General features: G+C 37.2%; 1 protein-coding gene across 2 annotated transcripts in view; it reads right to left on the minus strand.

Annotated features, from left to right (window-relative positions):
- LOC131047296 (uncharacterized) overlaps nt 1–23645 on the minus strand; it is a 68607-nt gene extending 44962 nt beyond the window's left edge. The window contains exons 1-2 of one of the 2 annotated variants that reach the window (XM_057981162.2): nt 23179–23645; nt 22749–22848 (exon numbers count right to left, since the gene is read on the minus strand). In XM_057981162.2, the coding sequence (XP_057837145.2) occupies nt 22749–22848; nt 23179–23400 (322 nt within the window). In that variant the 5' untranslated portion in view covers nt 23401–23645. The remainder of the gene's footprint in view (nt 1–22748; nt 22849–23178) is intronic. The other variant, XM_057981171.2, reaches the window with a different exon arrangement.
- Between the last annotated feature and the right edge of the window lie 371 nt (nt 23646–24016).

The raw sequence follows: 24016 nt of genomic DNA on the forward strand, positions 1-24016 counted from the left end.
AGTTGGGGCAATTAGTATCCATGTATGGGAAGTGTTCAAGCTCTAACTAGTGGTTATCCTTATGCCCTCTCTTCCACTTATGATTGGGACAACGAACCTTTGCTTTCTCTGGTTCATCATTCTGTGGTGCTTGGAGTGGGAATTGTAAGAGTTTTTCAGAAGTCTCCATGGTTGTATCAGATTCATGTGGAGTTACGGGGATGAATTTGTTGAGCTCTTGCAAAGGATTGTTCTCCTCCTTGAAGGGAGATTTGGAGAAATCACATTTACAGTCATGGCTTTGCTTGACGCCTTGGGGAGTTTGATTGTGAGTTGAGTAAACTTTATTTCCTATTGCCCAGGCTTGTGATAGACAGTGGCATTGCTGATATTGATTACTCGGAGCTTTATGGGCATGAGATGTTGCACGATATTGATTTTAGTCCTTCAAGATTTTTCAGTTTGAGTATCATGGATGGTAACGTTTTGGAGTTACAAGGGAGGTTAGTGCAATTTTGGCATGATGTTTTCATTGATGTGATCAAAGTGGCACAACATCAGCATGGTGGGTTCTTCCTGAGACAGTCATGGGACCCTGGGATCGTACTTGCGTTGGTGTGGATCAATTTAAAATTTTCTAGAATTGTGGTGGAATTGTTTGAGGACAAGAAATTTTGGGAAGGGCAGACTGTAATGTCCCCTTTTCTGCTCTAGTTTGTTCAAGGGCCTGTTGGCCAATCCCGAGACCCATTGGTCAGTCAGAGGCAAAATTTGGGTTTCCTATTTTTTAGGAGGATGTTTTGGCAATTTTGGTGGCTTGCATGTTGGAGTTTTTCAGTTTTGATACTAGATTCCTTCTGGGTTTTCAAAAAGCTTCGTAGTGACAGGACATGCATAGCAATCAGTGGAGTTTGGTATACTTGCTATTTTTAGTAAGTGGGGGCGAGGACAACTTATTTTTCTAGGTTTTCGAAGAACTCTGCAATGGTGTGACATGCAACTGGATTCGAAGACCTTTCCGAACTTACTATTTTTAGTAAGTTGCGACAACTGCTCAGAATGTGGTTAAAATCACTTTGGAAACACTTACTATTTTTAGCAATATGCTATTTATAGAAAGTGCTATTTTTGGCAGGGTTCAGTGGTCCAGTTCAAAGGCTATTTCTGGCAATGCAGTTTTTAGTACTTTTGGCCTTTAGCTCACTATGGCAGTGGTTCGACACATGGGAAAAGTACTTTTAATATTTTTTAATGCCCCCCCCTTTGGCCTAGGCGTATGACTTATGTATTTCTGATTATGACTTAAGGGGACGACTTGAGGTAATAAAGTATTATTTTATGTCATAAGGTTTGGGCGATTTATTGTTGAGGAAAAATACTTCATAAGTAAAAATAAGGCAAGATGGACATCTTATGGAGAAATATGTTATTTTTATAATAAATTTCACTTATCTAACTTGGATGCCACATTATGATTTTATTGTCATTTTTATAAAATATATTCACTTCTATGTGAAGGTCGACTTGGAAAAGGAGGGGAAATGAAATGTAAAATACAAATTAAGGTGAAATTAGTTTGCATTTGGGTTTGGCATCCCTTTGGAGGAATGTGAATTTGAATTTGAAGGCACCAAGGTTATAAATAAGTGTGTTGGGCTCTTGTTTCAATATCCACAAATATTTGTAACGAAGTGCTGCCGAATTTGTGTCAGACTTGTGCTTCGAAGTTGAGAGCTTCCTAGCTTGTGCCAATTTTGTGCTTAAGAGATAGCACCTAGCTGTTGGAGAGCCTATTTCTCATCCAGAGGAATAGAATGAGCTTCATTGAGATGGATTTTGTCATTGTATTTTCAGTTTTCTAAGTGTTAGTGATATTTTGTATGTTGTTGGTTTGTCCATCGTTGAAGCAGTTATTCGATCATATCTCCCTACCTGATTGTCTTATCATTCTGGGTATTGGCTCGTTGGATTCCTCTTTGCTAGGCATCCCTTTTTGTTAAGTTTCATGAATTATAGAGAAGAGTTGGAGGTTTAAGGCAGATTGCCCCTCTCCAGGCAGGCCATACCATGCTAGAAGTGACCTTGGGATACAAGCATTAATGTTTGAAGGCTGTTTGGATTAGTTTGTTGGTTGAGACTTGGGTGTCCCCTTCCTAGCTCTTATTTGCCACTGATTCGGAGCCATTTGGAGGTGTCTTGAAGGAGATATGGACTTCACAGTGCTGCTGGTCTGGTTTTTGGTGTTGCTGGTGTGTTATTTCAGATTTGGTAAAGTGTTCTTTTTCGCTTGTATTTTCCAGTATTCATGTTTGTATCTTCTTGTATCTCTTAGAGATTGGAGTTTGATGTACCAACAAGTATTTTGCAGAGTTGCCATTGTAAGGCTAAATTCAGTAGTACTGAAACAGTCCATTTTATTTTTGCAATATACTTCTTGTATCGCTTACTGCACAAGTGGAAGAGGATGGCTTGCTGCTTATCTCTATTCTATTTTGTACTCATATCCTCCCACTGAATAAGTGGTTGAGTGATGATTGTTATTTCCAGTCCTCCCGCTGAATAAGTGGTTGAGTGATGGTTGTTATTTCTAGTCCTCCCGCTGAATAAGTGGTTGAGTGATGGTTGTTATTTCTAGTCCTCTCGCTGAATAAGTGGTTGAGTGATTGTCTTGTTTAATTACAGTCTTCTTGGATTTGTAATTGGCTAGTTATACCGCCAAATTGTTGTTAATTTCCAGCATTTCTTTATCCTACTGAAAAGTGAAAGTGGCTTGTCCAACTGCCAATATGTATTGCTCTCAATATTTCATCATGCTAACGCTAATGGGTGAAGTTATTGTGTGTAAAATTTTTTTTAAAAGATTGTGGGGGACATTTCATACAACTAGAGCTTGGATTCAGAATTTGGATACTTACCTTGATCTAAATAAGATGAAGAAGAGCGAGGCCATCAAGTTTGCTGCTCTTCACCTTGAAGGAGTTGCACTTGAGTGATGGTATCATGGATTAGTAACACAGGGTCATTTTTCAATTGTTTTGTATGATCAGGTTTGCACTGCATTGATAGAGCAATTTGAGCGTAAGGATTCAGAGGCACACTTAAGAGAGTTAGCTCAATTGAAACAGGTGGGGACATGATGCATACATTTCAGAATTTCAACGGTTGTTAGTAATGGTTTCTGATTTGACTGAGAAGAGGCTGATTGCTTGGTTCATAGAGGGTTTTTCAGAACCTCTTAGGGGTTGGATCATAGCTTTTGATCCTCCTACTCTTGCTGATGCTATTAAGAGAGCACACCACATGGAATTTTCTACTCCTAAGAGTAAGCACTATAATTAGGATCTAAATACCAAGCAAAAGAAATCATCTCAAGAGGAGTCAAGCATTCCATCCAAACCAAGTAGGGAAGAAGAAGATAAGAAGAAGTTGGATTTTGTGAGCAAGAATGAGCTGCGTAAGAAGAAGCTGTGTTTCCATTGTCATGAATCATGGGTGCCCGGTCATAGATGCCTTGAGAAAAGTAAAATGTATTATGTTGAAGTTATATCTAACAATGATGACACCACTGATGATACTTGAAAGAGTGGCAATGAAGAACAAGATAACATAACCTTAGCACATGTAGCTACTGCCCTGCTTCTAGGAATACCCAAGTATCAACCATTCAAGCTAAGAGGAATTGTGAATTGATAGCAAGTGCCATGTTTAGTGGATAGCGGTGCAACTCACAATTTTGTCAGTGATAGTTTGGTGGTTAGCAATGGATTGCCATTGGAAGATTGTCCGGGATTCCATGTCATGATGGCTGATGGATTTAAGATGAGATGCAACAAGAGGATACCATAGATGAACATAGAGTTTGATGACTACACCATCAAGGACTATTTCTATGTGATTGGGATTTTTGATCCGTTGTCATATTAGGAATTCAATGGCTGCACTCTTTGGGAGGTACATTCAAGATTTCCAACATATGGAGTTGGAGTTCATTGTGAATGAGAAGATAATACTCAAGGCTTTGGTAGATGAAGAACCAGCAGCTATAGCAGCAACGATGATGAAGGTTATACACAATCATGATGAGATTGTGTGGGAAGATTCACAAGTTGATGGATATGATACTAATGCAAGAGACTTTTTGGGTATGAAATTCCATGTGCAGTTTCCTATCTCTTATGCATCTACAATAGGCAGCTTGGAGTATGTGAGATGGCTGAGTGTGCAAAAACATACAACATGTTGTTGATTAATTTCTTCTTGTTACTATGAATATGGAGTTGCGGAGACATGATAGTTCTAAAATTTGGGATTCATTGATTAGCAAAATAGTGGGAATATTTCAGAATGATAGAGTTGCAAGTTTCAGCCATGCTGATTGCATCAAAGTGAAGCAGCAGAATGATATATGTTCTTCATACGGCTGGTTTGGGATCTTAGTGGTGCAAAAGAGAATTGCTCAAGGACAAGCAATGTTTGGACTAGGAAGACTGTAATGTCCCCAGTTTTTAGTGACAATTAATTGAATTGATTTTTATTAAGTTGTCAAAAAAATAAAAGAAATATTAAAAAAGATGAATTAATATTAATTATTTTAATTAAATAATAAAATATTATTATTTGTCACTTTATTAAATAGTTTTCCAAAATATGATTTCTATTTAAGTTGGCCAAGTTCGCCTAATATTCTAGATGCTTCTTGAAGTCCTTTTTAAGGAGACTCAATTGAAGAAGGAAGGCATGATTGAGTTTATTTCTTCTTGTGGAAAATTTTCTTGTTGGCTGTAACTTGGTTTCAACTTCATTCCAAGGACGAAAACCCTTGTAAATTTGATGAGTTGGATGGAAACCTAGCTCATCCATTGGAGGTTCCGTGACGGAGATCTACTTGTTCTTCATTGTTAATTGATTGGTGAAAAGAGCAGAATTTCTACATCAGAATTAAAGATCAGATATTCGGGCTTCTTCCTTTGGCAAGCTGGGCTATTATTTGCCAAGGGTTTCACCCTAGATTTGGAGGGCCATATTGTAGGAGGGGTGACTTGCCCTAGAGGACAAATTGGGTGATTTTGTGGAGCTTAGGGTTTGATTTCATTTTCAGATTTAGGGCAGACCTGTTCACCATCCTTGGGACAGCAATTTTGACGCTTGTTATCATCATTTAATTAGGGCTTTGCCCTAAGATTGGAGCATGATTAGCTGAAGAAGATTTGTGAGTTGTTGGAAAACATTTTCACCATATGGAGTAGCAAACCCTAGCCGGTTATAGCAGACATGAGCACCTCAATTTTGAGCTGCATTTTAGGGCCTTGTAATTAATTGCACTAGGGTTTGAAACCCTCATTTTGGGCGTTATAATTTGGCCATCATTTCAAGGACAACTTTGCATGTTTGGTATGTATAAACCCTATGATTTATTTCTGTTTGTAGACAGCAAACTTTTGGGCAAATTGGGTATTAAAATCTTCATATCTATCTCTATTTTATCTCAAAAAATGTAAGGGAAGTTGTTATATTTCAGTACTGAAAGTCTGAACATTATTGGGCAGATATTAAGGTTGTGGTTGTAGTTTCTAAACTCAGAAAATAATCTAAAAACTTTTTCTTTAGTTGGTAAATTCAGATCCGATTTTAACATAATATTTGGGACTGTAATTGAGGTTTTTCACATGCAAATAAATTTTCAGAATGTTGTGCCCTAGTTTGTAGAATTTGTTATCTTTTCCTAGTATCCCTATTTGGGGATATTACATACTCTTCTATGACAATGACAATGATTATTTTGACCAGATGTAATCATGGTTTATCTAGACATCAGGCTTGATTTACCAACAGCATGGCACTAATGCAGCCTCTGCAAGCTCTTCTGTGTTATCTAGTGTCGGTAGCCATATGAAACTTGACTTTTGTCTTGATTTTGATCAATTTGTTACCATTTATCAGTTCATCCTTTTTGTGATATTAAATGTCAACTAAGTTCTACCCTGCCAAGTTGCAAAGTTGTGTAGTCATGGTTCAGTTTTTCAACTAACCATTCTTGACATTACCCAAGGTTGAACTATTCCAAGTGAAAGAAGAAGATCTTAATGATTGAAAGTAGCTCACACAATGGAAAGAAGAGAAGGAAATGGCAGAGAATTGGGTCTACGATTGAGATTGACAAAGGCCTAAGTAAATCCCTCCAACACTCCATTTAAAGGGCAACATCAACACAAATCCATACTAAGGCAAAACACAAGGACAAGTTTTAGAGAAATGAAAATTTTTTGAGTGGTAAGCCACCTCAAATTTTTGCCTATGCATGAAGAAAGGTGGAACAATGATGAAGAAAGTGCAACTTATTTTAAAGAGGAGGAAATTGGTCCTTAATTTGACATTTGGAAGTGGCATCGCCCACTTAAAGTTCCACCATGTTTCTTCAAAGTGGTAAAGTGACTTGAAAATTTTGTCAATGTCCTTAGCTCTAAGTAATTTTATTTAAGGGTTGACATGTGGCGCATAAGTTAGGTAGAAAGCCACAAGAAAGTATGCCAACATGGCAGAAAGCTTAATTAAATGTGCCAAAAAGACAGAAGGGGTATAAACAAAATGTGCTAAGGTGGCAAGTGTGTAAGTGATCCATGGCCAAAGCAAAAACAATTGAACAAATGATTTAAGGTACACTTTTGTGTGGATCAGCCACCTAAAAGTTCTACACAAAGTTAATAAAGAGAGCAAAGAGGCCATAAAGTTCTGTCAATGTCTTAAAACAGACCAAATGTGTTATGAAGTTCCACCTCAAGCAAATAAACCAAATAACATAAATCAGCTGCACTTTCATAAAGAACTGGCCACTTATTTTTCTCCAAGTGCACTTTTAGAGTGGCAAAGCCACTAGCAACTCTGTCATGTTCATGAAAGATGGTGAATACCTTAGCAAAGCATACCAATGAGAAAAAAGAAAAGAAGTCAAATTAAAGTGCCATTTTGACATGGCAAGACCTTTAAGAAATTCTACCTAGACACAAACAAGGTGGTAACCAAGGATATAAAAGGCATCAAGCATGTGAAAGGAAGCTTAAGTTCCTAGGTGCTTTTGGTGTAATGTTGCCACTTGTAGTTTTCCCTAGCAAACCAAAAGATGGTATTGAGACATGATATCTTTGACATAGATTTGAAGGAAAAAAGACACATGAGACTAAAGGTGCAAGGAAGAGGGACTTGGTGTTTATAAAAAGGCAGTTCATCGATTAATTTCACAACCAATTCATTGCTACTTTGTAATGTCCCCTTTTTCACTCTAGTTTGTTTTGGGGACTGTTGTCCAATTCCGAGACCCGTTGGTCAGTCAAAGGCAAAATTAGGGTTTCTTATTTTCTAGGAGGATGTTTTGGCATTTTTGGCGGCTTGCATGTTGGAGCTTTACAGTTTTGATTTTGGATTCCTTTTGGGTTTTTAGAAAGCTTCGCAATGATGGTACATGCATAACAATCAATGGAGTTTGGTAAACTTACTATTTTTAGTAAGTGGGGGCGAGAACAACTCATTTTTCTGGGTTTTTCTGCGTTTTTCAGAGAGCTTCGCGATGGTGTGACATGCAAATGAATCTGGAGACTTTTCCGGACTTACTATTTTTAGTAAGTTGCAACAACTTCTCAGAATGTGGTTAAAATGCATTTGGACACACTTACTATTTTTAGCAATATGCTATTTTTAGTAAGTACTATTTTTAGCAGTGCTATTTTTAGCAGTGCTATTTTTAGCAGGGTTTCAACAAGTTTGTTCAAATGGCTATTTCCAACAAGTCAGTTTGAGCAGTTGGTCTTCCAGCATTTTTTGAGCTATTTTGGCAAGTTTGAGCTTATGTTGGGCGAATTCATGGTTAAGGAAAAATATTTTACAAGTGAAATATTAATAAGGCTAGATGGACACCTTTGGAAGAAAAAATTAATTTTATGAAATAATTCACTTATTTACTTTGGATGTCACAATGCACTTTATTGATATTTTTTATAAAGTATCATTTTCAAGATATAAGGTGGGAGTCCATTTTAGAGATATTTCATTTAAAGATTATAACCTTCAAAGTGTCCAAGCAATAGTTGATTTTGGTGTCCCTTTTGGAGGAATATATGATTTAAAATAAAGGCAAATATTATATTGCCTTGGGCATCCAAGTTGGCATTTGACTTCATTTCATTTCATGTCAATTTGGAGGGAGTTGAATTTGAATTTGAATTGGAATTTGGAGCTTCAAAGGCTATAAATAAGAGTCCTGGGCTCTTGTTTTTGGTATCCATGAATATTGCAACGAAGTGCTGCTAAAATTATTTCAGACTTTGCTTCGAGGAATGCATACCTCCTAGCCTCCTTCAATTTCAAGCTTGAAAGATAGCCCCTAGCTGAATATTGCGACTGTTTCTCACTCAGAGGAGCAGATTGAGCTTAATGAAGATGAAGTTATTTGATGCTTTCTGATTTTGGAGTATTGTTTTCAGATTCTTGAGTTTGCTGTGTGTATGATGTTGAAAGTGAAATTCATTCGTAAGTCTTTGAGAGTTCAGTTGTCATTTCTGGGTATTCGTCCTATGTTTTTCTCATGGCTAGGCGATTCATTTTGCTAAGTTTCGTGATTTTTGGAGCTAATTTGGAATTTCTAGACAAAATCACCCTATCTCCCAAGTCATACCATGCTAGAGGTTGCCTTGGAAAGTGTGCATTGATGTTTTGATCCGATTTGCAGCGAGCTATTGGTCTTGACTTGGACGCCTCCTCTCCAGGGACCATTTGTATTTGGTTTCAAGTCATTCGGAGTTGCATGGAGAAAGTTATGAGCATTTAGATGATTTCTATTCTTGCTAGTCTGTTATTTCAGTATGTTGTTCTTCATATCAGACTTGAGTTATTTACCTATTTGGATACTTTTCATATGTTGGATAACTCATATTTGTTAGAAGATCAATTCCTAACATTTTGGTGTGTTTGGATATCAATTTCCTATTGTAATCTAATGCTCTCATTGTAATGCTAAAATCAGTAGTACTAATCAACCTTTGTTTAATTGCATTTTACATTTTGTATTCCCACCGAAAAGTGGAAGAGGATGGCCTAGCCGCCTATCTTTTAATTTCAGTTGGTTTCATGGTCCTCCCACTGAATAAGTGGTTGAGTGATCTTATTTTCAGTATTGTAATAATTGTCCTCCCGCTGAAAAGTGGTGGAGTGATTTACATTAAGTTGTTCTTGCCCGCTGGACAAGCAAAAGGAGTTGGCTTGCCGCCCAGCATTGTATTTTCAGTTTAATTTGGAGCTAACAATCCCCTATTCACCGTATGCTCTCACCTTCCCACACTGGGTATTGATGATCAGAAAGTGGAAGGGTTACCTTTCAGCAGCTAAGTTGTCGGTTCGGGTTTGGAGAACCGGTATGCTAGTACGGCAAAATTTAAAAAGGGGTTTGGGTTCATTTGTACAAAAACATGTATATATATATATATATACATACTAAGATACCGGTTCTTCCCCTTTTGGCCTGGGTCCGGGTCCTGGTTCTTGCCCGGTCTTGGTTCTCCCCGAGTTCCTCCTGGGTCCTTCACAGGTGGTCGGGTTCGACGCACAGGGAACCCGGCCACCTGGGAAGGACCCGGGTGGAACCCAGGTCGAACCCAGGAGGACCTGGGTGAACCCAGGAGGACCTGCGTGAACCCAGGCCCGTGGGTTTCCAAAAACGGGGTCCACGGGTCTAAAAACAATAAAAAAAAGACTTTTTAAAATAGTTTTTTTATAATCGAACTCTAATTCACCCCTTTATGACTTTTTAAAAAAGACTTGAAACTTGAATATTATCTTTTTTGCAAATTATGAATATGATATTAGACTTTAGTTATTAGTTTACTGATTACATTTGTGATATATGAATATTGATTGGCATTGGTAATTATGGATGTATGATTTATCATTTATCATTTACGTATGGAAAGTCGCATTGTATATTTTATTTTTGTATGGATTGTATTTATTGAACATATATATAATATATGTGTATATATGTATATAATTAATATATATATATATATATGTGTGTGTGTGTGTGTGTCGTATGTGTACGGACGAACCCGTACCCATACCCAAGATTTTTTTTTTTGCCAAATCCGTGAATCCGTATCCAAATCCAAACCCGAATCCGAACCCAAACCGGTAACTTAGTATATATATATATATATATATATATATATATATAAGCATGAATTAAGATTAGCATGTCACATAGCATCATATAAACAACAAAACCAACATAAACTTGTAATCATAGCATCATGATCATACTATAATAGCATCATATACATCAAGTTTAATATCAAAATGACAAAATATTCAAATATCATTGTTTCAACTTTTAACAACTTAAAGTTTAATCATCAAATGGATTCTCTAATTCATCATCCTCATTCTCCTCCTCATCCTCCGCATCATTGACATTGACATTAGATGAACCAATGCCAATGCCACTTACACTTGCACTTGCACTATAAGTTTGCTCGCTATCCAAGTCATCAAATGCAACAAGCTGAGAAGCGAAAGCATCCAAATCAGTATGCTCTAACTCTATATCCCACATCTTTGTTTCCCCTTGCTTGTAGTCATGTTCCTTGTGTGAAATGAGCCAAGTTAATGTTTTAAAACTCACTTTTAAGATTATATTTTAATTTTTATGTGGTGGATTTAAAAAACAAAAACCATTTTTGGGCCGTCAGACCCTCAGGTTCGACCTGGGTCCTCCCGGGTTCGACCTAGTCCGAACTAGGCCTATGAATCACGGACCTTGTTCGGACCACAAGCGGACCGGACCAATACCGGGGGTCTAGGGGAGCAAACCCTGCAACTTAGTTCAGCAGTATTATATTTTCTTTCCTAACCTTAATGGGTGCATTGTGGTGTTTAAAAACTGGAAAAAATTGAAGGGGACATTTCATACTTCATAAAACAAAAGTAAAAGGCTGTGAGGTCATGATGTTGTAGATACTTAAAGCCATTTTCAGCATATTTGCTAAACTTGCCAAGTACTTGCATAACTCATGAGTACTCGCAAACCAAAAAGCCCAACAAGTTACTTGTCTTACAAGTTTCTATTTTAACTTCATTCCTACCTCCATCCAACATGTGATTGGCAATTTAAGGCACATGACAACTAATTCACTACGTGCAATTTTGGATTTGAACCACAAGTTTTCATGAATAATTTTATATGATTTTAAAAAAAAAAATTATAAACAAAAAAGCACCAAACACCTAATTTTGCCCTTACAAGATAATATTGTGAAAATGGCATGCACCATTAAGGTTTGGCTACCCCCAAATCTTGAAAGGGGCATTGCCCCTCAACCCTGTCGAGTGTGTTGCCCCCATATCCCCACAAGGGGCACTAACCCTTAACCTCGCTAGGGGCATTTCCCACAGACCCCCATGATGGGCACTATCCATCAACTTCATTGGGTCTCCACTCCCAAATCTCCACTAGTTATAAGGATCATTTGTCAAATAAGAAACTTGACTATAATGAGGGGGTGACGAGGAATTGGGATATAACTCTTGAATGTATTGACTTAGATGTTGTTAAATTGCACAACTTACCGAAAATCTATTTCGATGAGGCAACTTCTACATATGGCATGGCTAGTGGAAGTTGCATTGTAACACATTTAGAATATGAACTATTTTTTTGGTTTTAAAGTCTAATTTTGATTTATATATAATGGAAATCAGTAATATGTTATACAAATCTAGTAATGCGTGTTTTTGAAGAACATTTTTAAAATTTTGTATTTCACAATGTTTGATAAAATTCCTGAGTTATTGCCTTTTCCTCGAGATTTGCCGATTCCCCAATTTTTTAAAATTTTGTGCCTTCACAGTAATTGCCGAGTCTGAGTTTTACTATTATGTTTTCAGCAACCAAGTGAGTCTTTTCAGCCATATTTTTAGTCAGGTATTAAAACAGTTAACAGTCCTAAAACATGCCATTCAGTGCTTATGGAAGAGTGCTTTTCAAATTTTGTCAATCACAGGTGAAACAAGGTTCTTTTCTCTCTATTGTTGCATGTATGTCAATCAGATCTGAGTTTTCAATCGCCTCCAACAGCAAATAGAACAAGCTCCAAAATCAGGGTGGTTGAGGATTTCTAATCGCATCAATCAATCAACAGATTTGACATGACATTGGGATTATGCCATAGTTTTCATCCAAACCTTAAGACATGTTCCGGTGTTTTATGAAGTTGCAATATTTTCACCATGGGGTCCAGCTTTTGAGTTTTCAATTTTAAGACATCAAGATTAGCATAGGAGTGTTCATCAAATTATAACTTTAACAAATTTTATTAGTTAGTTCCAAGGAAATTTCACCAAACTTAGAGGATTAAATCAGATTTACAAGTCAAAGTTAACTTAAATTTTTGAAAATCACTTAAGTGACAAATTTTTTCTATTTTTCTAGCACAACCACAGCTAGCAGCTGTCATGATCAATAGTGGCTATTTCAAGTAGACAGAGATCTCCCTATTATTAGGCCTTTATTTTGTAATTTCTTTTTAAACTAATTGGACTTAAAAGTGTTTTATTTTCTCTTTTTGTAGATAAGGATAGGATTGCTTTAAACTGGTACTATTTGAGGAATATTTTATTATTATTTTATCCTTAAGCTACCCTCTGAGAGCTTATAAATCAGTGATTTGAGCACATAATTTTTTAATGACAGTTGAAGTCAGATTTATGTTGTAGAATCTGTTGTTCAACATAAGTTATTCTTTTCTTGTATTTTTCAATTTTATAATATAAATTGAATTGAGTAACATTGTCAAACTTTGAATTGATGTTTGTTATTCATTAAGTGGCTTCGTATATTACTTAGCAATTTATTTTGTATAATCTTGTGATGTTCATCTATTTTACAATTTCCTATAAATGTAGATTTATCCATCTCTAATTGTTAGCATCCATCTATGTTTTTCCTTCAAATATTTGTGTTGCAACCAAATACTAAACTCTACTTTAGTCAATAGGAAGTTGAATTCATTTAATTGTGTGTAATAATCCCTTCTCGCATGTAAGCAAATTTGTAGCCATTAGCTTATTTCCCATACTTTTCCATAAGCTAATTGGCATCCAAAAAGGGAAAAGGAAATTAACTAATTAAGTTGTCAAAGGTAATTTCTTATATTTTTAAGTTGACAGCTTATTTAATTATCTAAAAACTGAAAAATGACTTTAAGTTGTTCAAAAGGGAGGTGTTAGGCTAAAGGGGGAAAAATGTGATCATTTTGCACAATTTTAAATGATTTTTAAATATTGAAGTGAATATGGAGCCAAAAAGAGAGATTATTTTAATTACCAAGAAAAGTTATAAAAGGACCTCAGAAGAGAAAAGAGTTTACCATTTTTCATAATCTACTTTTGCTCTAAGGAGTTTTTGAGAGTTCTTATTTCTTGAGGACAAAAGCCCTCCCGAAATACTAGTTTCAAGGACAAAAATCATCCTAGTTGGACTTGATGATTTCATCCAAAAATCACAATTATGCTTGCAAGTGCATTTTTCCAGTTTGTTGCTGAAAATGGGTGTTTTTTATGTGTTTTGATTTGAAAAGAATAAGATATTTTTTTTTATTAGATAAGCAATGATTTTGAAAGGGACTTGAACCTTATAAAAAGTGAAAGAATAAGCACTAAGCCCAGCAGAACATCAAACAAGCCACAAAATAGCAAGAGACACAACAACACTAAAGTTAACAGCCTAAAGCTAACAAAAACCAGCCTGAAATCAAGAAATCAAGATGGTTTAAAAAAATGACCCAAAGATCTTTGCTTAATTGCAGTAGTAGGATCCTTATCCCCAAATCTGAATTTCTTAAGGGGAGACATAAAATCATTGGCACATCCTTCTCTCAACCCAAGTGCATTATCCATCCTCGAACAATCCATAGAAGATTTCCCTCTAATGTCAACTTTTTGGACCTCCTAATAAGCAAGAATGGACTTCTCCTTATTAACTAGCAATTGATCCTTCTTCTTCCAAACAAATTGTTGTTTTTTATTTTTTAGGCAGTTGGTGTGGGCATGACCTATTTTATTACGATAGTGACAAATAATCAAAGAGTCTTCATACTCAATATTCTGCACCCAATCACCAAATTTTGAGGATAAGGTAATCTAAGTGGGGAGAACCTAGTTTTTCTCCACAAGCACACAAAATCTAGCAAGTAACAAGTGCTTCATGATTTTCTAATCTTATTAGTAGCACTATATTGCCCAGAAGAATTGGCAATAATCATGAAAATATTTTCATTCCAAAACTCCAAGGTTGGTTTAGGTAGATGAACGCAAACAAGAAACAAGAATATTTCCTTCAAAGGGTTGAAACCAAGAGACCAAATTTTGAAGACTAAGACCATTCAATCCCATAAACTAGGGGCCATCAAAAAGGATCCTAGAGCAATCTTCTGACAGCATCAATATTGGGATGATTACCACAGAATCTTCCAATTAGCGGACTCCTCAGCCAAGCACTCGACTCAACCAAAAGAGAATTAAGAACATCTATTTGGATCTGCACATCCTCCAAAACCTCAAGAGAAACTCCCTTGCCAAAAATCCTAGCAACATGAGGGAAAGAAGAAACAATAACATGAACATCCAAACTCCCATCCGTCTCACCATTCTCTCGAGAAGAAACAACATCCACACCACGGTCCTCCAACTCACAAAGAACCTCTGAATCCCTAAGGACAACGGCACAAGGAGAAACAACATCACCCTTCTGAAACACCCACTCAATCTCCAAAGAAGAAGCAACAACCACACTCTCACAGAGAACCTTTGAACTCCTAGGGCCAACACCAGGTAGGAATAAAATAGAATCATCCTTAAAAGCCTTAAACTAAAACCCCTACTCCACCAAAGAAGAAGAAGGCTTCGTCAAATCCACATAAAAGTGATCACACCTGGAAGGGAAGAGAAACACTTTTCTCAAACCCGAAAAGGATCACTAGCATTGACCACGACATCAAATTCACCAAAAAAACTTTTCTACTTCAAATGAGCATCCAAGAGGATATCGAGTACATCCTCATCATCCGAAACATCCAAATGACCCACAGTACCAGCCCCATCTCAAGGAGAGAAAACCCCATCAAAACGAAAAGGAAAATCTCCTTCAATCCCCACCAATTAAATGTCTCAACACTAACCCCGTCAATAGCATCATCACCATAAAGGTCACCAACATTTTTAGTAGCAGTCCAAACATCGGAAGAATACGCAAAAACAAGGGAAATTAGTGTGCACCAATCCCTCATATCTTCGTCATCTTCAGCTTCATCCTCATCATCTGTAGTTGAATCTGAATCCACAGCCACCTTTGCCGATACAAAGCAAGCCCTCACAAAAATGGTCACAGATGATGCCCTCGCAACACTCTTGAGTATCTCAGTTGTTTTTTGGAGTGTTTGTAGGGCAATTTTTGGAGGTCTTTGTGCAAGTCATACTAGTGCCTTACTTTATGTCCATACATCCTAAACAATTTATACCTCTTGCAAGTTGCAACCATGATTAAAGTTGAAGGGTTTATGTTGATGTTCCTTATTTCCTTCATGTTATTTTGCTAGGCCGTATAATTTTAAGGAAGTTTTGTGAAGAAGTAGTAATAGTACCATGCTACAAGCAAGCTATACATGCCAAGAAAGGGTGTGTGAGTTCCCAAAGGAGGCACTGTAGTTTTCATCACTTTTTGGGTTGTTTTGATGGTGCCTAGCATTCATTGCTTCAATCTTAACACTTTGGCACTGAGATTTTGAGTTTCCATCAAGTTTTGGTGAGTTTCTATGACCTTGCACTTGTTGATCTAGTCGTACAACAACAAATGATTGTGTTTTTTATTAAGGCAAAAACAGGTTTTCAAGGGACCCGAAACCCTTTACAAGAAGATTACATATAAAATGTAGCATTAAAGACCAACCAAACAAAACAGACCACAAAGACAACAGGACTAACAAAAAACAAGACACACAGAGAGAACCCCAACCCAACACCAACAAAAAGCCAGCAAAAGAACACAGCATCACCAACAGAAGAAACAACACTAACCCAGGTTCTTTAAAGTTTCAGCAGCTTCAGCTTCAAGTCGATTCATCTTCTAGGCCGCTTCATTCAACTCTAGGATGTCCTAAGGCAAATTAGTAGTCTTCTTCTTCGTACAGCAAATGATTGTGTTATTTGTCTTGTTTATGAATGGTTAATAATATCAGATTGATGAGTTAACATTTTCAAGGTGTTGGGTGTGTTTAGAAGGGGGTTGAAGTTTTCCTTTCATTTGGGTGATTTCAATATGCTTATGGGCAGTGCTTCGGCATGTTAACAGCATGTTTCAAACCTGTTTAAGAAGTGTTATCAGCAAAACAAAGTGATAACAGACCTGCAATCTGCATCTTGCATCATCTATTTGAGGTATACTTAGTTGGATTAATGAATAATTTGTTGTGAGAATGATATCCTAAGTTCTTTAAGCTATTCCATGTATTTGCAGCGATGTTTAAGTCTGATCAGAACAATAAATTAGTTGTTACAGCAGTTTGATGCTATTCTATGTTGCAGTTTGGCACAATGATTGGCGATGAAGGTTTGTGTGGTTTATGTTGGTGTTGGAAATAAGCCACACCCGGACTAATGATGGACTGGTCCAAGAGGAGTCAGTAGCTCAGTGGTAGAGCATTCTAGCAGCGTATGGAAGGTCCTAGGTTCGAGTCCTAGCTGGTCCATGTCTCAACATGGTATCAAAGCCAGGTCTAGGCTAGGAGCCTGTTGTGACCATTTCACACATCGCCCCATTGCAAATGGGGACCCCTGCTTTTTTTGCTTTTTAGGGTTTGTTTTTAGGTCTTTTAGGGTTTTGTCCGTTAGCCTTTGCATTTTGAGTGTCGCCAAGGGGATCACATGGATAGCAAGTCCTGCTTGAGTAATGTCCTGATCCTGAAAATTGGCTAAGTCTGGAATGCCCTGATCCTGAAATTTGACTAAGTCTGAAAACTGAAAAACCTCCAAAAACTAGATTTTGCAATATAACTCCTGGAGGTCTGAAACCACTCTCAAACATCCTGAAACTATATATGGAATATAACTTAAAGTATAAGAAACCTTCTTATACTTAAATGTTATATTCCATAAAAATTATCCTGATAGAGAGTTCAAAAGGTCAAATTTCGCTCCTGTCCTTCACTGAGGATCCAAAGCGAATTTCGCTCCTGACCCTCTCAGGAGGTCCAAGGCGAATTGCTCCCGTCCCTCTCCAAGGGTCCAGGGCGAAAGGCCTTATTTGAGTCATTCCTGACCTTGTTTGGTTAAATTGAAACATCAAAGGCATGGTGGAGGATGAAATGAACATGATAGAGCATCTAGATTTGATTAAAGACAATAAAATGATGGAGTTTTGCCTAGAAGGGTAATTTCGCTCCTGTCCCTCACCAAGGGACCAGAGCGATTTTCTTTATATACACATTTTTAGACATTTCTTGGACTTGAACTCTTATTCATGGCATGTAACAAGATGAAATCTTCCCTAGCCAAGACATTTCATGATGAAAGATGAAGCATTTTGGCCTAGAAGGCAAAATTCGCTCCTGTCCCTCACTGAAGGACCGGAGCTTGATTTTCAAATTTGCACTATTTTTGCAAGATCAAAATGATTTTATGATTTGAAGAGATCAAGGAAAACATGATTTGTGCGTTGAATATAATTTGAGTGGTCCACAAACAAGGAAATATACCAAGATGACAAAAGGCGCTCCTGTCCCTTGCTGAAGGTCCAGAGCGATTTTCTAAAAAGTGCAATTTTCTTGCAAGGACAAAGCAAGTTTTGTGATTGAAATGAATGGAAGAAGGCGTGTTTTGCCCGTTGAAGATAATTTGGAAGGCTAACAAAGGACGGATAAGCTTGGATTTGCAAAATCGCTTCTGTCCCTCTCCAAGGGACCAGGGCGAAAAACCTAATATCCACCCTTTCTCTTCAAGTTTGGACAAATCTAAGCCTTGACACAAGTGTGAAATGAGGTTTAAAATGCCTTGAGGTGGAATTGAGATGCAAAGATTACAAATTTTAATGACAATTTGCAAAATCGGTCCTGTCCCTCTCCTAGGGTCCAGGGCGAAATTTCTAAGTGTGCCCATTTACCTTGCATTTCGAGATAACTTTTTTGTTTCCAAGACTCAAGAGGGAGTGATGTGTGATGTTCTACGCCTGGAGGGTAATTTGAAGATTGATGTGATCAAGAATTTGTATAAAGGACTCAAGTTCGCTCCTGTCCCTCACTGAAGGACCAGGGCGATTTTTTATAAAATCAACAATTTCCCTCCAAGATTACGCTAAGGAAAGATTGTGCAAGATGGGAAAGGTCTTCTAAAGCATGGTGAACAAAGGTCTTCTAAAGCATGGTGAACAAAGGTTTGACTCCAAAACTTGACAATCCTGAGCTAAAATGCAAAAGTCGCTCTTGTCCTTCACTGGAGGACCAGGGCAAAAATCTTTGGAGCATCAATTTTGCCTTGCAAAAACAAGTTAAGCATGCATAGAATGGATGAAAGAGATCATTTCTTACCCCACAAGGTGAGTTGGCAATTAAGGGATAAAGGATTGGGGACAAAAGTGAAAAATCGCTCCTGTCCCTCTCTGAGGGTCCAAGGCGAAATTAATGATATCCTTCATTTTTTGCATTAATTGAACGTTGACATTCCTTGAAATTCACCAAAACTTGCCAACTTCGAAATATTTGAAAAAAATTAATTAAATTGGCATTTAATAAAGAACATATTGGCATTTAGTAAATTAATTTTGAGCCTCAAAAAATCGAACTTTTATTGTGGAGGCATCTAAAATTAATTTTGGATTTAAATAATTAAAAGATTAAAGGTTGAGCGCACAAGGCATTATTTTGTCTTTATTTATCAAGTCGGCCTTCTTCTTAGTATTTTTTATATTTTATTTTAAGGTTTATTTGCTAGGTCGGCCTCATGGGTAAGTGGAAGGTGAGCACTCTATATATTGGAGGTGTTTTTTTACAATTCAAATCATTCAATCATCCTTTCAAGTGCGAATTTGGAGAGCTAATTGAAGGTGCGAAATCTAGCTAGAGTGGAGCGAATTTCTACTAAGTGTGGAGACTAAGGAGGGCAAAATTCATCTTGAAGGCTATTGGAGAGGCGAATTTCTTGCTAGATTGGAGGATAATTTCCAGATTTTTTGAAGGTATTTGAAGGCGAATTTCCAGATTTTTGAAGAGGCTAGTGGAGTTTATTCTTTTCCAAGCTAGAGGAGGCGCAATTTGTTCAAGAGAGGGCTTTGATCTACACTTTGCCTAGCGAAATCTTTTTTTTATCATTTCTTAGAGTTTAAAACTCAAGAGGAGGTATGGCGAAATCATCTTGACACCCTTATTCAAGGTTTGATTTTTTAGACATTTTTTTGGAAAAATCTAAGTATTACATGGTTAATTAGGATATGATAACTCAAGATTTATCATGAAGTTTCCTAATTAAAATCTTGAATCTTCCTTTGAAAGTTTAATTTTTAGATTTCAAGATATATTATTAATTGTGAAATGTTGTGTAGGTATCAAGATGGCGACTCCCAAGCTCAAAGAATCTACAAGTCGGTAGGTTCTCATCAAGGGCGATCAAGCAAGGATAAGGGCGACCTCCTCCAGTCTAGCATCGACAGGGACGACCTTCTTCGATCCAGCGTCATCAGGATAAGGGCGACCTCTTCCAGTCCGGTATTCCAGGACGAGGTACATCATCATCCTGCACATCAAGGACACAAGAAGTCAGAGCAAGGGTTCGTTGAAGAAGCAGATAGTTCCAGATGAATTAATTAAAGCTAGCTTCTCAACAACATCAAATCGAATATCTACCAAGTTACAAGTGTCAGACAAGGTGGCATCCTAGTCATCACTTCTCCAGTCAGTGTGGTCCACCTCAGCATGTCCAGATTCAATGTACCTAACTCATGGAAGGTGGCACAAACTTCGATGTACCTACCCCAGCTATCCATTGGTTGAATTTTCCAGAGAAGACATGTGTCCAATTAATACAATTATTTCATTGGTCGAGCATTAAATGTTATGTAATGGTTGTAACAAACCCTAATTAGGGTTTTCATTGTTGAATCTTGGCCATTGATCTCAAATTGATCTGAGCCATCGAATTGTATTATGGGCACTATATAAGCCCCGGCTCTTCATTTTGTAAATATAGTAAGTTAGAGAGTTAGAAAGGAGTTAGTGAATAGAGAGTAGTTAGAAGGTGATTAGCCAGTTGATAGAATAGCAATTAGAGTAGAGTAGAGAGAGAAGGCAAAGATTGTTGCCAAGATGTTGTTGTAAGAGACTTGTAACTTCATTGAAGAAATGGTGAAATTTATGGGTCGATTCGACAGTTTGCATGGTCTCTATACTTCTCATATTTGATTTCGTGTTATTAGATGAGTGGAAGAAATGTGCTTGATTGATGGTGAAATTCGTATATCCATACTACTAGCAGTTTGTTGATTGCAGATTTGCCTTGTGTAGTCAACTGGAATCATTCAGCTTGAGCTTAACTTCAATTGTCGCTTCTTCATTGATATGCATCAACCTGATGGTGTCTATGCCTGCAGTGATGATTTGAACATCATAAAGCTTTCCTTCGAAGATCGCACTAACCTTGTGGAGATGGTCCTGTGATGTCAAAACAAGACTTAGTTAGAATTTCATCAAAGATCATTCATTGCTCTTACATTCTTAGTGTTAGGATTAGATCCTTTCCTCACCCTCATCTTTTTTTCCTTTTTCTCAAATCTAAGGCAGTAAAATCCTGTGTTCCAGCCATATTCAAAGCAAATCAGAAGTTCAGTCATCAAGTGTAAGTCCCCTTGTGATTCTAGCAAATCACATCATACCACTGGAGCTTATCCACACATAGAGATCCTACATACAGAACCTTGAAGTCACCCTGATTGATCCTTTTCGCGATATCTTCAGCATTCAGAGGCTTTACTCAAGAGAGGATAAGGTACCCTTGGGTATTTTATTCTGTGTTTGATAGTGTACAAAATACAAGTCAACAGAGCCCCAAGCACACGAGAGATGTGGCTTAAGGGGGGGTGTTGGTGTTGGAAATAAGCCACACCCAGACCGACGATGGACTGGTCCAAGAGGGGCCAGTAGCTCAATGGTAGAGCACTCCAGCAGCGTATGGAAGGTCTTAGGTTCGAGTCCTAGCTGGTCCATGTCTCAACAGTTTAAAAGGTCTTAGTTGGGCTTGGCAACAAGAACTCCGCCCCTTGATCATGCCTTGTATCATGATAGGGAGCTTATGAGGGCTGCTGCCCTTAAACCCTACGAGGGATGTTGTCCCTAGAACCCATTGGGGTTGGGGATACTATGTCCAAACCCACACAAGAGATGTTGCCCCTCAACCCCATTGAGAGCATTGCCCCCAAACCCCCACAAGGGGCATTGCCCCTTGGCCCCACTAGGGCTGTTGCCCCCAAACCACCATGAGGGATGCTGCCCCTCAACCCCCTTGGGGTCTCCACTCCCAAATCTCCATTAGTTATTGGGATTACAGATCAAATAAGAAACTTGATTACAATGAGGGGGTGATTAGGAACTGGGATATAACTCTTGACTGAGCTAACTTAGATGTTATTATCGAACAACTTGCCAAAAATCTCTTTAGATGAGGCAACTTCTACATATGACATGGCTAATGGAAGTGGAATTGTAAGTCATTTAGAGGTTGAACTCATTTTTTGGTCAATGATATGCATTAAATAATTTAAATTCTAATTTTGATCTAGATATGATAGAAATCAGTGATATGCTCTACAAATTTAGTAATGTGTGTTTTTGAAGAATATTTTTAAAAATTTATATATTTTAAAATGTTCGATAAAATTGTCGAGTTATTGCTGATTTTTTGCTTAGTCGCAGGTTTTTTTAAAAAATTTGACCTGCCGATTTGAGTTTTTCAACTATGAATAGGATACAAGAATTCTGATTGGAGTGGAATAATAGGAAACCAACTTTAGCGTACTATCATTACTATTTAGCATTTTCTTGAATCAAGATGAAGCAACCAACCAGAGCCCTTTCATCAATAGAAGCTAAATATGAAGCTGCTGCAAATGTCACATGTGGGGTTCAGAGAAAATGCTTGTTTCCTAAACTTGTGGCCACTAAAATTAGGCGGCTGGATTTTGAACTATCAAATGTAGGACATATTGTTAATATTGTCACTTTCACTACATAATATGGAATGCAGTTAGAGCTGGACATGCTTTCATGGATGTAGTGCCAGTAATTTGTGATGAATAGTCCTTGGCCCAATGCAGCCCCAATACTCTCATTGAAGTCTACCATACTTATTTACCCTACATACCTTCTTTGGAGAAAGTTTTCGTATGGTTTGCAATTGGAAAAGCTATGTGGTATACTAAAAAGTACTATTTGTGTAATTTCAAAAGATAATGTCAGTGTTGTACTTGCTTGCTCTCTCAAAAAAGAGATGTCTTAAAAAAATCAACTTCAGATAAAGAAGAAAGGGAAAATAGAATTAAACAAATTTTAGAAAAATTGTTCAGGTTCTTAGTTTTGATTGTCGAATTTGCGGCAATATTAGCAGATCTCAGATTAGGATCATACAAGCTAAACATGAAAAAAAAAAAAAAAAGTAACAGTTAAAACGGACTTAATCTAGGATTGGAAGATTGTTACCATGAATCCCAACCTCTGCAGACCGGCCAGAGGCAGTCTTCCAACCAGCAACCAGACCACCAGATTGTTTACCAGCTTCTAGAAGTGTCACGTCAAATCCCTGCACACAAGGTGATAAAAACAACTAACTTTGAACCACATCCCCTAGAATTCACTCACCTAATGCAATTATGTTTCTGCAACAAGGAGCATACTCAGTAAGATTCTGTTTTTATGTATACCATACACCTTGCAAAATTCCGCTCCTTTTTTGTTGGAAAAAGCAAGGATGCATATGGTGAATTAAAATTGTATATTTAGAAAATTGAACAGCATCAACATTATGGCTAAAAAATGCCCACGCAATTGGGTGTATTAGCAGTTGAAAAAATTGATCAATTTAATAAAAATTCAATTGAAAGAACAAAATGTAGGAATTCTATTTGGAAACCTGTTTGGATAGATGGTGTGCTGCTCCAACACCAGCCCATCCACCACCAACAACCACCACTTTATTCTTCTTCTTACCATCACTGTGTGCCTCTGCCTCTGCCTCTGCTTCTGCCTGGCATCTGGGTGTGTGCAAGCTATGACTAAAATTGCCCACGTGGAATTTGAGATTATGACTCCATACAGTTGGCCTGAAAGAGGCAAAGGAGACTAATTCCAGCATTCTCTTCTTCTATCACACTTTCAAACACTAACGATTCAACTTTAAATAAAGCAGTTCAAATCTATGGAAATTTTCATATTCCAGTCAGCTCATATGGATATGTAGAGTAACTTCAAATGTTCTCGCAGTTCGAGGGGTGAACTTTTGTAATTACTAATTACCTTCGAACAACAATCGCGGATGGAGATATATATATCTGTATGGCTCATTATTTATGGCTAAGCAGTTTTTTCCCTTTTTCCAACAATATCTCTTCTTGATATCTCCTCCAACCCAATATTAGCCATACAAATAGAAGGTGCCTGAATGAAATAGTATATGATTATTTGGAACAACCCACAACTAGCATATTTATCTTTAGAGTAAAGGCATGTTGCAGGTATTATATTTGTCTATTATTTAATTTAAAAAATTATTATTAAAATAAAAAAAATTTAAGATTATATTATCATTATTATTTTATTTTTATTTTATGAGAAAATAGATGAATTGATTGAGATAATTACGAAGTTAATTGATTCCATGATGGAAATAAACAAAATTGATTAGTATTGATAGTGAATGGGAGTTGAGAGGTGTAAGTAAACATAAAATAATATAAAATTGAAAAATAATA

Source organism: Cryptomeria japonica, chromosome 4 (assembly GCF_030272615.1).
Source record: "Cryptomeria japonica chromosome 4, Sugi_1.0, whole genome shotgun sequence".
Lineage (NCBI taxonomy): Eukaryota > Viridiplantae > Streptophyta > Pinopsida > Cupressales > Cupressaceae > Cryptomeria > Cryptomeria japonica.